Source organism: Anolis sagrei, chromosome 1 (genome assembly GCF_037176765.1).
Source record: "Anolis sagrei isolate rAnoSag1 chromosome 1, rAnoSag1.mat, whole genome shotgun sequence".
In the NCBI taxonomy this organism is placed as follows: domain Eukaryota; kingdom Metazoa; phylum Chordata; class Lepidosauria; order Squamata; family Dactyloidae; genus Anolis; species Anolis sagrei.
This window is the reverse complement of record NC_090021.1, coordinates 267331008-267344052: the sequence shown is the minus strand read 5'-3', so window position 1 is coordinate 267344052 and position 13045 is coordinate 267331008. Positions and strand designations below refer to the sequence as shown.

General features: G+C 40.5%; 1 protein-coding gene across 4 annotated transcripts in view; it reads right to left on the bottom strand.

Annotated features, from left to right (window-relative positions):
* Positions 1-336: 336 nt before the first annotated feature.
* CTTN (cortactin) overlaps positions 337-13045 on the bottom strand; it is a 43307-nt gene continuing 30598 nt past the window's right edge. For 2 of the 4 annotated variants that reach the window (XM_067462707.1, XM_067462708.1), the window contains 4 exons: positions 5200-5298; positions 3413-3605; positions 2875-2943; positions 337-2056 (listed from right to left, as the gene is read on the bottom strand). In XM_067462707.1, the coding sequence (XP_067318808.1) occupies positions 1920-2056; positions 2875-2943; positions 3413-3605; positions 5200-5298 (498 nt within the window). In that variant the 3' untranslated portion in view covers positions 337-1919. The remainder of the gene's footprint in view (positions 2057-2874; positions 2944-3412; positions 3606-5199; positions 5299-13045) is intronic. The other 2 variants (XM_060765307.2, XM_060765315.2) reach the window with 1 other exon arrangement.

Genomic DNA, 13045 nt, shown 5'->3' with positions numbered 1-13045 from the left:
CATTGTATACAAACACTGTTTGATGTACTGTTTTTACCTGTTATTAATATAGGACTGTTCAGTTTTCAGAAAGTCCATTAAATAGAATCTAAAGTAAAAGCAGGATCATATAACTATGAATTTTGTTCAAGACTACGATAACTATTACCTATTTATCCCATTTCTCTTAGTAAACATGTAGCTCAGGTACGTGAATCATGGACTCCTCCAAATGCTGCAACTCACCATCATTAACCAATACACAATTTTGACCTTAAGAGAACAGAAAATGTAAGCATCCAGGGCCTTGCCTTGCCATACCTCTTAGAACAGCAAAAAGAAGCAATACCCTCTGCAAATGGTTCAAAAGTTTATTTGAATATTTAATTTACAAAAAGGAAAAAAAGAAAACAGGAATTATGTATCCTATGAGGTGTCCTATGCAAAACTGATTAAGATAAACTGCATATAAAATCCAGTCCAATCCAACATAATATTCTTAATGCAATTGTGACACAGAAAACAACCAGTGAGAAAGATGATTAATGACATCCTCCTGAAAGATTGTCCCAATTAGTCAAGTCTATGCCTCTCCCCTTCTGCCCAGATGTACTTATAGTACACAACCATTTAATATAAAATTATTTATATTCCACTAGTTATATCCCACTAGGCTTTATTATAAGCCTTTCTGCTCTTGTTGCTTGATCATTTCCTACCTGACGGTTTCCATGGGCAGGATACACAGTGAACAAGTGTACATACTGTCTTTGGTACAGATGTTTATGTGGTTCAAAAGAAGGAAGGACCAATTTTGATGTATCCCATTGACATAGTGGCAAGATCATCAGCTTAACATTTGGCAAATGGCAAAAAGACACCTGTACAGTTTACTTGAAGTGTTACTGGCAGTTTCAGCTGAACATATAAAACATGATAGTTTGCTGCACATTGCTTAGAAATAGATATAATCTCCAATGGTTTAAGCTACTCTTATTAACATTTCTCACTCAAACTAAGGTTGCATAACAGAGTTGCTATTCAATAGGTATTGGCCTCCTCTTCCCAACTCTTACAGTACAATATGTATAGAAGGAATACCAGTCTGTGCCCTGGCTCATTACCCTGCCTATATGATAACAATGGAAACCGCTACATAAATCTGAGATCAAAAACCTCACAGTGTTGTGGGCAGAAGAGAGAAAAAGCAACACAAGCAGAAACGGTGTTATGACCCCACAGGTCTCTTCTGAAGGGACAAAGAATGGACAAGCAAATGCATTGATGGCATAGCCTCATGAGAAATTCTAGATAAGCCTACTAAGGCGGCATGAAAAGGCTTTCCACTGGACTTTGCATTTGGTTTTCAAGAAGGTGTGAAATGCTTTAGCCATGGATCCTTCCTGTTATCAATGTAAAAGAAAAGAAATCTTCAGCTAAGTACCTGCTCTCAGATGCCTATCATCTTCCCCCATCCAGAGTGGTGCTGCTGTCTATCTATGGAAACACAACTGCGGCAGTTGAGATCTGGAAAACTGACTGTTCAGTAACAGAGTAGCTGGATGTAACTACTTGAAAATTCAGCACACAAACAAATGGAACATGCATTATTGACAGAAAGAGTTAAAAACTCCTTGAAAATTGTATGACCTCCACCACCAGTTTGGCAACAGAAGAAAGGAAAGTCTCATGTTCAAAACTGCATTAAAAACCTATGGTGGCAGGCTGTAGCAGGGAACGTTAAAAGAGTTACAATATATTAGCAATTTCTGAGCCCATAAACATTTGTAAAAGCATCAGCAAAGTTTCTTAAATATAAAAGGAATATGTATAGATCCCTCTTCCATCTTCCCCTTCCAGTGAAAAAGGAACATGATCTGTAGTGTAATAAATCAGATGAATGATCACGGTATTAAGGCATAAAAGGTAGGCATTCTTTTCTATTGCCTCAGCTCAACATAATTAGCCGGGAAGAGCCCGTATCTGCCTTTGCACACTCCCCTCCACCAGCCATCATCAATCATTTCTATGTTGGTGATGATGTCATCAGGATCAAAGGAAATCTCATCGTCACCAGCTGCAGAAAGAACAGAGGCAACTTTTAGATGAATGTCCCATATTTCATTTAAACAGTTGACAGGTGCAATAGGCAATGTACCTGGGACCCTACATATCATACCTGAAATAAAAAGTGTCTTGGGCTTCCAGTCAAATAATATCATAGAATCACTCTAGCGATCCTAACACTGCCTATAGGAGTGTTCCTTCAGCATGACTCTGTGGTCAACCACTTGAACCTCAGATGGAATTTGACCATAAAATCATGTTAGTGGGCACTGGTAGGTCCTCCTGCATGATTCTATGGCATTCAAAGCTCTTTGCATGTAACTGAAACCATATTCCACAACCTCACTAATAGTCATTAATAGTGTACATTATTACATTAATACTGTAATAATTACACAGTCCAGCAAAAACATGTCTTGGTGTCTTTGTCCTTAGACCTGTTCCTGGCGTTATTTGTGGTGCTGATTCAGAAAGTTGCATTGCACATCAGCTCTAATTTCTTAGATACAATCATCATCATCATCATCATCATCATTTTTTGGTTCCTGTACCATCTCCCCGAGGGGACTTGGAGCCACCATAATTTTCTATGGGTGAGCAGATGAAGGCTGGTGTATGGCACATGTTCTATATCTCAAAACCTAGAGTTGATAAGGTAAAACTAGTGCCATTTTTGGAATCAGCAGGTCAAATATACCCAGCAATTGGAAGCGATATTCAACTTTCCGCAGAATTAGGAAGACCTACTTACACAAACTATTTCAGCCTATTCTATATCCTGATGGTAGGTTGTCACAAAATCCAAAATTCAGGAAATGCACTCCTTACCTGCCTGATAGTCATAGAGGGCTATAGCTGTTATTCCAAGGTCATTTTCATATTCGTAAGTATTTTCACCTAAAGATAAAGAGACACATTACTACAACCCACAAAAAATGGAAACATGGTTTCTTCTACTCTCTAGCAGGTAGGTTTACACAATAAGATGCTTCAATCAATTGTATCACAACTGGCTCAATCAGCATAGGTTCTCCTCACCAATTCCCTTCTTTTTAACTTTATGAAGTCAAGACTGTCAAACTAAGGCCGGAGGCGTGTTATGGGCATACACTCATGCCAATTTCTGGTTCACTTCCTGTTAGAAAACAGGGCTCTTTGGGGCCTAAAATGACCCAGATAGGGCAAAAACTATTATGATATTGCCTCCCGCACACCCCACTCCACCCCACCCTATCTTACCTCCACCCATGGAATGTGGAAGGGCTTTTGGGGACAAAAGAAATCCATCATGGCTCTCCCATGTTCCCTGACCACCAACAGTTGACCACCATGATCTAAACCAAAACTAATACGTCCTAGTTAGAACCTGCCGAACCTGCTTGATACTGGTTCCCTTCTCCAGCCACTTCGTAAACTGCTTCAGATTCAAACTCTGGCTCCCGCTGACTGACAGCTTCTTGGTAATCCGATTCTTCAGCTTTGTTGTTGGTTTCTGGCTCATGTACAGTGGAGTAATTTGTATTTGAATTCTTGTACTCAGACTCAATGGAAACAGCATCCTAAATGAGGAAAAGGAAGGAGGGTCACCAAGACAGCTTCAAGTTTGATGCCACTAGTAAATCAACATGAGTTACTGTGTGAGAATACAATAAACATCTTGATGAATATATAACTACACCTACTCATTAGAATAGACATATAATTGTCCTCTGAATATAGTTAGTCCATGACTACACAAACACTTCCGTGATTCGGGTAAGTAATTTGAATTGAAATGCAAGATGGGACTCTACGCTGCAATGGTCTTGTTACAGTCACTGGTGTGCAATTGCACCGCATTTTATGTAGCATCAGAAGCCTGCTGCTTTTCTAATTCATGACGGACCTTTCATTGTATCCCTCTTTGGTGTTTTCCCTAAGAAATGTTCTGATCTGCAGCTAGTAAATTTAATTATTATGTTACTGTCAGGATCTGTTAACAAGTAGGAACATGTCATGGGAAGTTTGGAAGAGGACACACTCTTTATCTAGGCTAGTATTCTCCAGGCCAGGGGTGGGAACTGTGCAGTCTTCCAGATGTTGTAGAATTTCAGCTCTCAACAGTCCTGAGCAGCATAGCCAACAGTGAGGAATGCTGGGAGATGCACTTCAACAGCCTCTGGAGGATCACACAATTCTTACTCCTGATCCCAGTTCAAAGGCAAAAGGCTCATCAGCTGGGTGTTTCACAGCATCCTATCCAACCCTTTTTATAATTGGACACAGTAAGGACTGAGCAACCTGGGCAAACCATGGGCAATGTCACTGAGTTATTGCTCTCCCCACGTATACTGTTGTTAGATGTAACTTTTTGATAGACAATATACAGGCTGAGTGTCCCTTATCAATAATTCTGAAATCCACAATATTGTCCATATGAGTGGCTGAAATAGTGACATCTTTGCTTTTAATGTGCACAAACTTGGTTCATCATAAAATTATTAAAATATTGTATATAAATCCCATCAGGCTATGTGCATAAGGGGTGTACGAAACAAAAAAAATGTGATTAGACCTGGGCTCCATTTCCAAGACATCTCACTATATGCATATAAGAAAATACAACAACAACAACAAAAACCTCAAAATCGAACTGCAAAGGCTCTGGCATAAACCAGTACAGGTGGTCCCAGTGGTCATTGGTGCCGTGCCAAAAGATCTCAGCCAGCATTTGGAAACAATAAACAAGCATTTGGAACAATAAACAGCATTTGGAAACAAGACAAATTCACGATCTGTCAACTGCAAAAGGCCACCTTACTTGGATCTGTGCACATCATTTGAAAATACATCACACAGTCCTAGACGCTTGGGAAGTGTTCAACTTGTGATTTTTTGATATGAAATCCAGCATATAGATCTCATTTGCTGCAACATACTGTGCTTTTGTGTCAGTAAAATAATAATGCAAAATCCAAAACACCTCTGTTCTCAAGCATTTTTGGATAAGAAGGACTCAACTTGTATCTGTTTAAACTGAGATTATATGTTTTAAACTAATAAACATCAAATGTAATACAATTACCACCAAGTAAAACACAATTATAAATCCCACTCAGAGTTTGCTAGTTATACAAAAGACACTGGAGAAAGCCTTCTGTTTCCCAAGCTGACCTCATAGACTGGACTTGAAGGCAGGTTTTCTTCAACTGGTTGTGGTGCTGGTTGTGGTGCTGGAGACTGAGGAGGTGTTTGCTCCCTGGCTTTGGCTTCCTTCAAGAAAAAAATGAAAATAAAATAGAAGAGTATGCATTGCAATAAATCTTGTAAAACAGTAAAAAAAATAGAAAATTTATGACTAGAATCATAGAAACATAGAATCATAGAGTTGGAAGAGATCTCGTGGGCCATCCAGTCCAACCCTCTGCCAAGAAGCACGAAAATCACATTCAAAGCACCCCTGACAGATGGCCATCCAGCCTCTGCTATCCAATTCAACCCCCAGCCATACAGGAATACACAGTGCCAACATACAACCAATTAACACCTTCACTGAAATACATTAATACATGAAAAAGAAAGCATTTTTGTTGCAGCTGCCAATCAAAGTTATGCTTAAAATTCATATAACTGTGATCGGTGTAGGAACAACTGAGTCTGGTAGCCAATGGGGTGGGGGGGGGGAGAAGTAATCAGCCATTTCCCTTCTCTGTATAGTCCCTACATGCTCTCAGCATCTGCTCTGCGTAGATGGGGAAGCCCACCAGAACAGTATCCAGTGGCCCAAAAAGCTGGTGCTAGGAGTGAGGGGGGGGGGGGGGGAGAGAACACCATGTCCCAAATGCACAACAGCTTTTTGGATTGTGTGTATGTGCACAATGGGTTAATGCGCTGAGCTGCTGAACTTGCTGACCAGAAGGCTGATGGCTTGAATCCATGGGACAGGGTGAGCTCCACTGTTTGCCCCAGCTTCTGCCAATCAAGCAGTTAAAAACATGCAAATGTGAGTAGATCAATAGGTACCACTCTGGTGGGAAGGTAACAGTGCTCTATGCAGTCATGCTGGCCAAATGACCTAGGAGGCATCTACAGACAATGCAGGCTTTTCAGCTTAGAAATGGAGATGAGTACCACCCCCCAGAGCCGGATGTGAACACCACCGCTCAGAGCTGGAAGTGGAAGCCTTTACCTTTATCTGTGTTTTGATGTTTCTAGGAATTGAATGTTTGCCTTTGTGTCTGTGTATGGTAGAATCCGCCCTGAGTCCCCTTGGGGAGATAGGGGAGAATACAAATAAAGTATTATTTTATTGTATGTGCAGGGGAAACACTCCCTCTGGGATCCAATGACAAGCTCCTTCTTCAACATCAAGACCAGCTGGATCCTGAAGACAGCCAAAATAGTGAGAATACTTTTTGTAAAGCCCATATAGTGGGCTATTTCACATGGATGAAAACTGCCAGTCAGAATCATTCTGTTGATTGTAACTGGAGAGAGCAAGTAAACATTCCTAAATTTTTATGAAATGCAGAGTATCTTGAATACAAATCACAATATGTAAATTTGTTAATTATAGTTCTTTTTGCTACAAAGGAGTAGGAAAGGAAGACACAGAGTAGTCACTGATGAGGAACTCATCTGTGAGCCTTCCCTTGTCTTATTAAGCTGCTAACAAGGCAAGACACACTACAGGGCTGGGAGAGGACGTGATTTCCATTTGTAGTCTCCTGGCTCTGGTTTGAAGCACTAAATAGTTCCCATGTGTTGTGGTTGCAAGCATTACAGTACTGATGCATTTTGTTTCATGGAGTGCATATAGTTCTCAACTGCCAGGCAATTTATTTGCACATCCAAGTCTTGGAGTCATGAGTGAATGAGATACTAGGCAGACCTCTGCTGGGAGGTGCTGCTTGACATTTTCCCAAGATTAAACTGCAGGATGTTTTTATAACTAAAGGTATACTGGGAGTGGGAGAAATTTAGAGAAAATAATCTAATTTAGAAATAAGCATTCAACTGCCAACTTTCTCTTTCTTACTATCAAACCACATTTTTTCAGGTGTAGAGAATATATCCTGAACAAACAATATCCATTTTGAAGACTACAGTGAAGTTAGTTTTCATAAATGGAATGCACTAAAGAGACACTGACACTTTCCAATACTAATAATTCCTTTTAAACATTAGTACTTCCACTTTCGCTGGCTCTACTTATTTCACAGAGGACTTGCTCTGCATCTTGCCAGCAACTTAATCTAATAATAATAATAATAATGATAATAATAATAATACCATTTTATTTATATTCCACCCTTCTCACCCCGAAGGGGACTCAGGGCAGCTCACAGCACACATACAGGGCAAACATTCAATGCCACTTTGTATAGACAGTACACAAACAGTTCTTGTGGGTTTTTTTGGGCTATATGGCCATGTTCTAGAGGCATTTCTCCTGACGTTTCGCCTGCATCTATGGCAAGCATCCTCAGAGGGTGAGGTCTGCTGGAGCTGGGAAAAAAGGGTTTTTATATCTGTGGACTGACCAGGGTGAGACAAAAGGCTTTTGTGAGTTGGGCTAGGTGTGAATCTTTTCAACTGACCACCTTGATTAGCATACAATGGGCTGACTGTGCCTGGAGCAAACTCTTAATGAAAGGTGCTTAGATGTCCCTGCCTGTTTTTCTCTCTGCTGTTTTAATTTTAGAATTTTTTAATACTGGTAGCCAGATTTTGTTCATTTTCATGGTTTCTTCCTTTCTGTTGAAATTGTCCACATGTTTGTGGATTTCAATGGCTTCTCTGTGTAGTCTGACATGGTGGTTGTGAGAGTGGTCCAGCATTTTTGTGTTCTCAAATAAAATGCTGTGTCCAGGTTGGTTCATCAGGTGCTCTGCTATGGCTGATTTCTCTGGTTGGAGTAGTCTGCAGTGCCTTTCATGTTCCTGGATTCTTGTTTGGGCGCTGCGTTTGGTGGTCCCTATGTAGACTTGTCCACAGCTGCATGGAATACGGTAGACTCCTGCAGAGGTGAGAGGATCCCTCTTGTCCTTTGCTGAACGTAGCATTTGTTGGATTTTCTTGGTGGGTTTGTAGATTGTTTGTATGTTGTGTTTCCTCATCAGCTTTCCTATGCGATCAGTGGTTCCCTTGATGTATGGCAGGAACACTTTTCCTCTGGGTGGATCTTCATCTTTACTCTTGTGGCTTGTTCTTGGTCTTTCAGCTCTTCTGATGTCTGAGGTGGAATATCCATTGGCCTGTAGAGCCCAGTTGAGGTGGTTCAGTTCACCATGGCACTCATCAACCAGAGGTTCCCAGAAGACATCACGGCGCTGTTTCACCATTGCCTCACCACCAGCTATTTTCAGTGGGACAATGAATTCTACGAACAGAAAGATGGAGTAGCTATGGGGAGCCCTCTCAGCCCAGTCATAGCTAACTTCTACATGGAACAATTTGAAAAACAAGCTCTTGAAACAGCAACCAAAAAGCCCACTATATGGTTCAGATATGTGGATGACACTTTCACCATTTGGAGCCATGGAGAAGAAGAACTCAACAGGTTCCTGGACCATCTTAACAGCATCCACCCTAACATCCAGTTCACTATGGAAAAAGAAAAGGAAGGAAGATTGCCTTTTCTAGATGTCCTAGTCATCCGTAAACCAGATCAACAATTGGGTCACACCGTCTACAGAAAACCCACACACACAGATAGATATCTACATAAAAACTCCAACCATCACCCAAGTCAAAAAAGAAGCACCATTAAAGCCTTGGCAGACCGTGCAAAAAGAATCTGTGAACTCCACCTCCTCCAAGATGAACTGAACCACCTCAACTGGGCTCTACAGGCCAATGGATATTCCACCTCAGACATCAGAAGAGCTGAAAGACCAAGAACAAGCCACAAGAGTAAAGATGAAGATCCACCCAGAGGAAAAGTGTTCCTGCCATACATCAAGGGAACCACTGATCGCATAGGAAAGCTGATGAGGAAACACAACATACAAACAATCTACAAACCCACCAAGAAAATCCAACAAATGCTACGTTCAGCAAAGGACAAGAGGGATCCTCTCACCTCTGCAGGAGTCTACCGTATTCCATGCAGCTGTGGACAAGTCTACATAGGGACCACCAAACGCAGCGCCCAAACAAGAATCCAGGAACATGAAAGGCACTGCAGACTACTCCAACCAGAGAAATCAGCCATAGCAGAGCACCTGATGAACCAACCTGGACACAGCATTTTATTTGAGAACACAAAAATGCTGGACCACTCTCACAACCACCATGTCAGACTACACAGAGAAGCCATTGAAATCCACAAACATGTGGACAATTTCAACAGAAAGGAAGAAACCATGAAAATGAACAAAATCTGGCTACCAGTATTAAAAAATTCTAAAATTAAAACAGCAGAGAGAAAAACAGGCAGGGACATCTAAGCACCTTTCATTAAGAGTTTGCTCCAGGCATAGTCAGCCCATTGTATGCTAATCAAGGTGGTCAGTTGAAAAGATTCACACCTTGCCCAACTCACAAAAGCCTTTTGTCTCACCCTGGTCAGTCCACAGATATAAAAACCCTTTTTTCCCAGCTCCAGCAGACCTCACCCTCTGAGGATGCTTGCCATAGATGCAGGCGAAACATCAGGAGAAATGCCTCTAGAACATGGCCATATAGCCCGAAAAAACCCACAAGAACTGAGTGATTCCGGCCATGAAAGCCTTCGACAATACACAGTACACAAACAGATAAAACAGAAAAGAGAGGTGTTGTTTCGATGCCATGGAAGACTGAGTCCAGCCACAGGGGATGCTGTTGCTTCATCCTCTATGACGAAGAGCTGTCAGGACTTCCTTCTTCCTTTTGGTCACCCAGCATTTTCTGATCTTTCTTTATAGCGTAAAACACCTCCCCTGCTTTTTTAGTGGTACCCAATTTCTCTAATTACAGCTTAAGCTGTTTTCGAACTGCTTAGGTAAACAGTGAGCAGGGATGACAGTTGGCCGCTCACGCCGACCCAGGGCTTCAAACTTGCATCCTTTCGGTTGGTAGATCTTATCATTGCTGGTGATTTACCAGCTGTGCTAAACCTCTAATCTAAAACTGTTTGATGAGAACCAGAAATAAAAAAACATTAATTTTTGTTCTACAATTTCTAATATCCCCAATCAGCAGAGTTGCTTTTGAGTTAAATGTTCACAGAACAGTACCACACATGTCAACCAATGTGGATTCCCAGCAGAGCTATTTTGTTTCTGTGCAGCACTACAATCTCTAATATCCCCAATCAGCATAGACTTCTGTATGGAGGATTCTGCAGATTGTAGTTTTCAAAAGGAAAATCTTGCAAGCTTTGCTCAGAACCCAGTTGAGAGCCCGGGATCCTCCTGCTGCAGATCTAAAGTTCTACACGGGGCCATCAGAGTGAAGAAGTTATAGGGCCTAACTCTTCCGGTATCAACCTGATTGTTAACATGCACTCGAATGGTCCTTGAGAACAGGAATCATCATCCTGGGAGTTGGAGATAGTTTCTCACAGAAAGAAGTAGTACTATGTTTTCACGATGGAAGTTAAAGCACATCTCTCATTCAAGTTTGTTGAAGAATGTGTGTGACAGCTTAAGAATCAGATTCAATAATCAATCGTTGCCAACCATGCATTGGCTGTTATGGCTAGATCATTCAACTCTATGAATTTCTGTGAGTTTTGTCTCTCAGATACTCCTTACTGTAATATTTTAAAAGCACATGGCAATATGGTATGATCATTGCTTGTTAAACTCTACCACAATGCCCTTGAGACAACTCTTCCAATTCCCCGTAACTTACAGGTTGAACATCCTTTATGTAGAATTCCAAAATTCAGAAGACTCTAAAATACATATTGTCCACTTGGGTGGCTGGAACAGTGACATCTTTTCTTTTCTTTCTGATAGTTGAATACACACAACCTCTGTTTCTTATACAAAATTATTAAATAACTTCAGTGTATAAAAGGTAAAGGCTTCCCCTTGACATTGAGTCTAGTCATGTCTGACTCTGGAGGGTGGTGCTCATTTCCATTTCTAAGCTGAAGAGCCGGCATTGTTCGGAGACTCCTCCAAGGTCAGGTGGCTGGCATGACTGCATGGAGCACCATTACCTTCCTGCTGGAGTGGAATCTATTGCTCTACTCACACTTGCATTTTTTCAAACTGCTAGGTTGGCAGGAGCTGGGGATAACAGCAGGAGCTCACCCCGCTTCCAGGATTTAAACCACTGACATTTCGATCAGTAAGTTCAGCACCTCAGCAGTTTAACCTGCTGCACCACATGAAATATATTTATGTTTAATGTACATCTTTAATATATATCATGTTTAGACTTAAGAGTCCCATCTCAACAGGATCTTCATTGTGTATATGTAAATATCACAAAATATCTGAAAAAAAATTCAAGGGAGCTCAACCTATAAAAAAGACATACTCTTCATTTCTCAAGACAGAGTTGCTTTTGAGTTAAATGTTCACAAAACAGTACCACACATGTCAACCAATGTGGATTCCCAGCAGAGCTATTTTGTTTCTGTGCAGCACTTAAAATACTATAAAGGCAGCCCTCTATTGTTAGCACCATAAGTTGCTTGGACGGTGTGCAAGATGTCATTGAACTGTTTTTGTAAGACTAGTTGTTGCTTACAATGGAATAACTACTGGGCCCCTCAGTGCTATTTCTGAAGATGAAAGTGAATGAGTTGTGCACGGACAAAAATGCTAATGGCCAGCGCTCAAGTCACAGGCAAGTACAAACTAAAGATCTACAAAGAAAATGTCAATGAAAACAACCATTCTAGGAAAGAGTTAATAGTAATGAAAGAGGAGAACCAGACTATTCCACAACCTTTTTTCCCCATATGAATGACATATAATTATCTCTGTTACACATCAGAAACTTGGGATGCAGTCCATAATGGAGTGAATCACCTATGAATCAGAAGTTGAAGGAGTGGCAAGTAATGAGAGAGCGCTTGTTCTTTTGAGTAACAAAGATTATATATAAGAATAACTGTGGTGTGGTTTGAAGAAAGAGAAATTAACCAAGCAATTAGAGTAATTGATCATATTCCTAACTGTTGACTGTAATGCTTTCACACAGAAATAGGAGAGTTTTACAAAGACTATCCAATCAACTAGATAAGTTAGTCCCTAGCTAATGTTATATTGTAACTTAATGTTCTATTACATTTAGTATTAGGGTAACAATTGGTGATTATGATTTAGAAATAGCAGGGTTATGTTGAAGCTAAAAAAATTGATTTCCCAGCTTGGATTTCCCCAAAATGTCAAAAACCAAATGGAAAACCAAAACCACTATTGGTTATTTGATGGTACTGTTCACGACCTTCACTGCCATCTAGAGTGATAAAGCCTGGGTATATATCTGATAAATGAATGAATGAAAGTAAGAGATGCAACAGAGATGTAGTAGGTTTGGCTTATATGTTAAATCTCTGCACCTATATAGCAAGAACAGATTGGATTCAGAGAGTCAGAAACTGTCAAAACCCGTCAAATTCTAGTAGACTTGAGTCTGGTTTGAAGATATTCAACAAATCAGAAAAACAAATCTATTACTGAAATCTGAAATTCAGTGACCCGAAACCCATTCAAGAAACTGCTGCTCCATAGAGTAGAAAAGGGAGTAGTGGATCCAAACTACAGGAAAAGAGAGTCCATTTAAATATGGTGGTAAGAACTATTCCAGAGTGGAATACACTGCCTTGACATGAGGTTGAGTCTCCTATTGGAGCATTTTTAAACAGAGGCTGGTTGGCCATCTGTTGAGAGTTCTTTGTTGTATATTCCTACATAACAGGAATTTGAACTGGGTGGCCCTTGTGGTTCCTTCTAATTCTATGATTCATTTGTATGGACATATTCAGATGTATTCTAACCAAGTGTTACTGCATTGGCTGTTTTATGTTGTTCCAATTTAAGATACTGCAAAGGGGAAAGAAGTTCATTATATA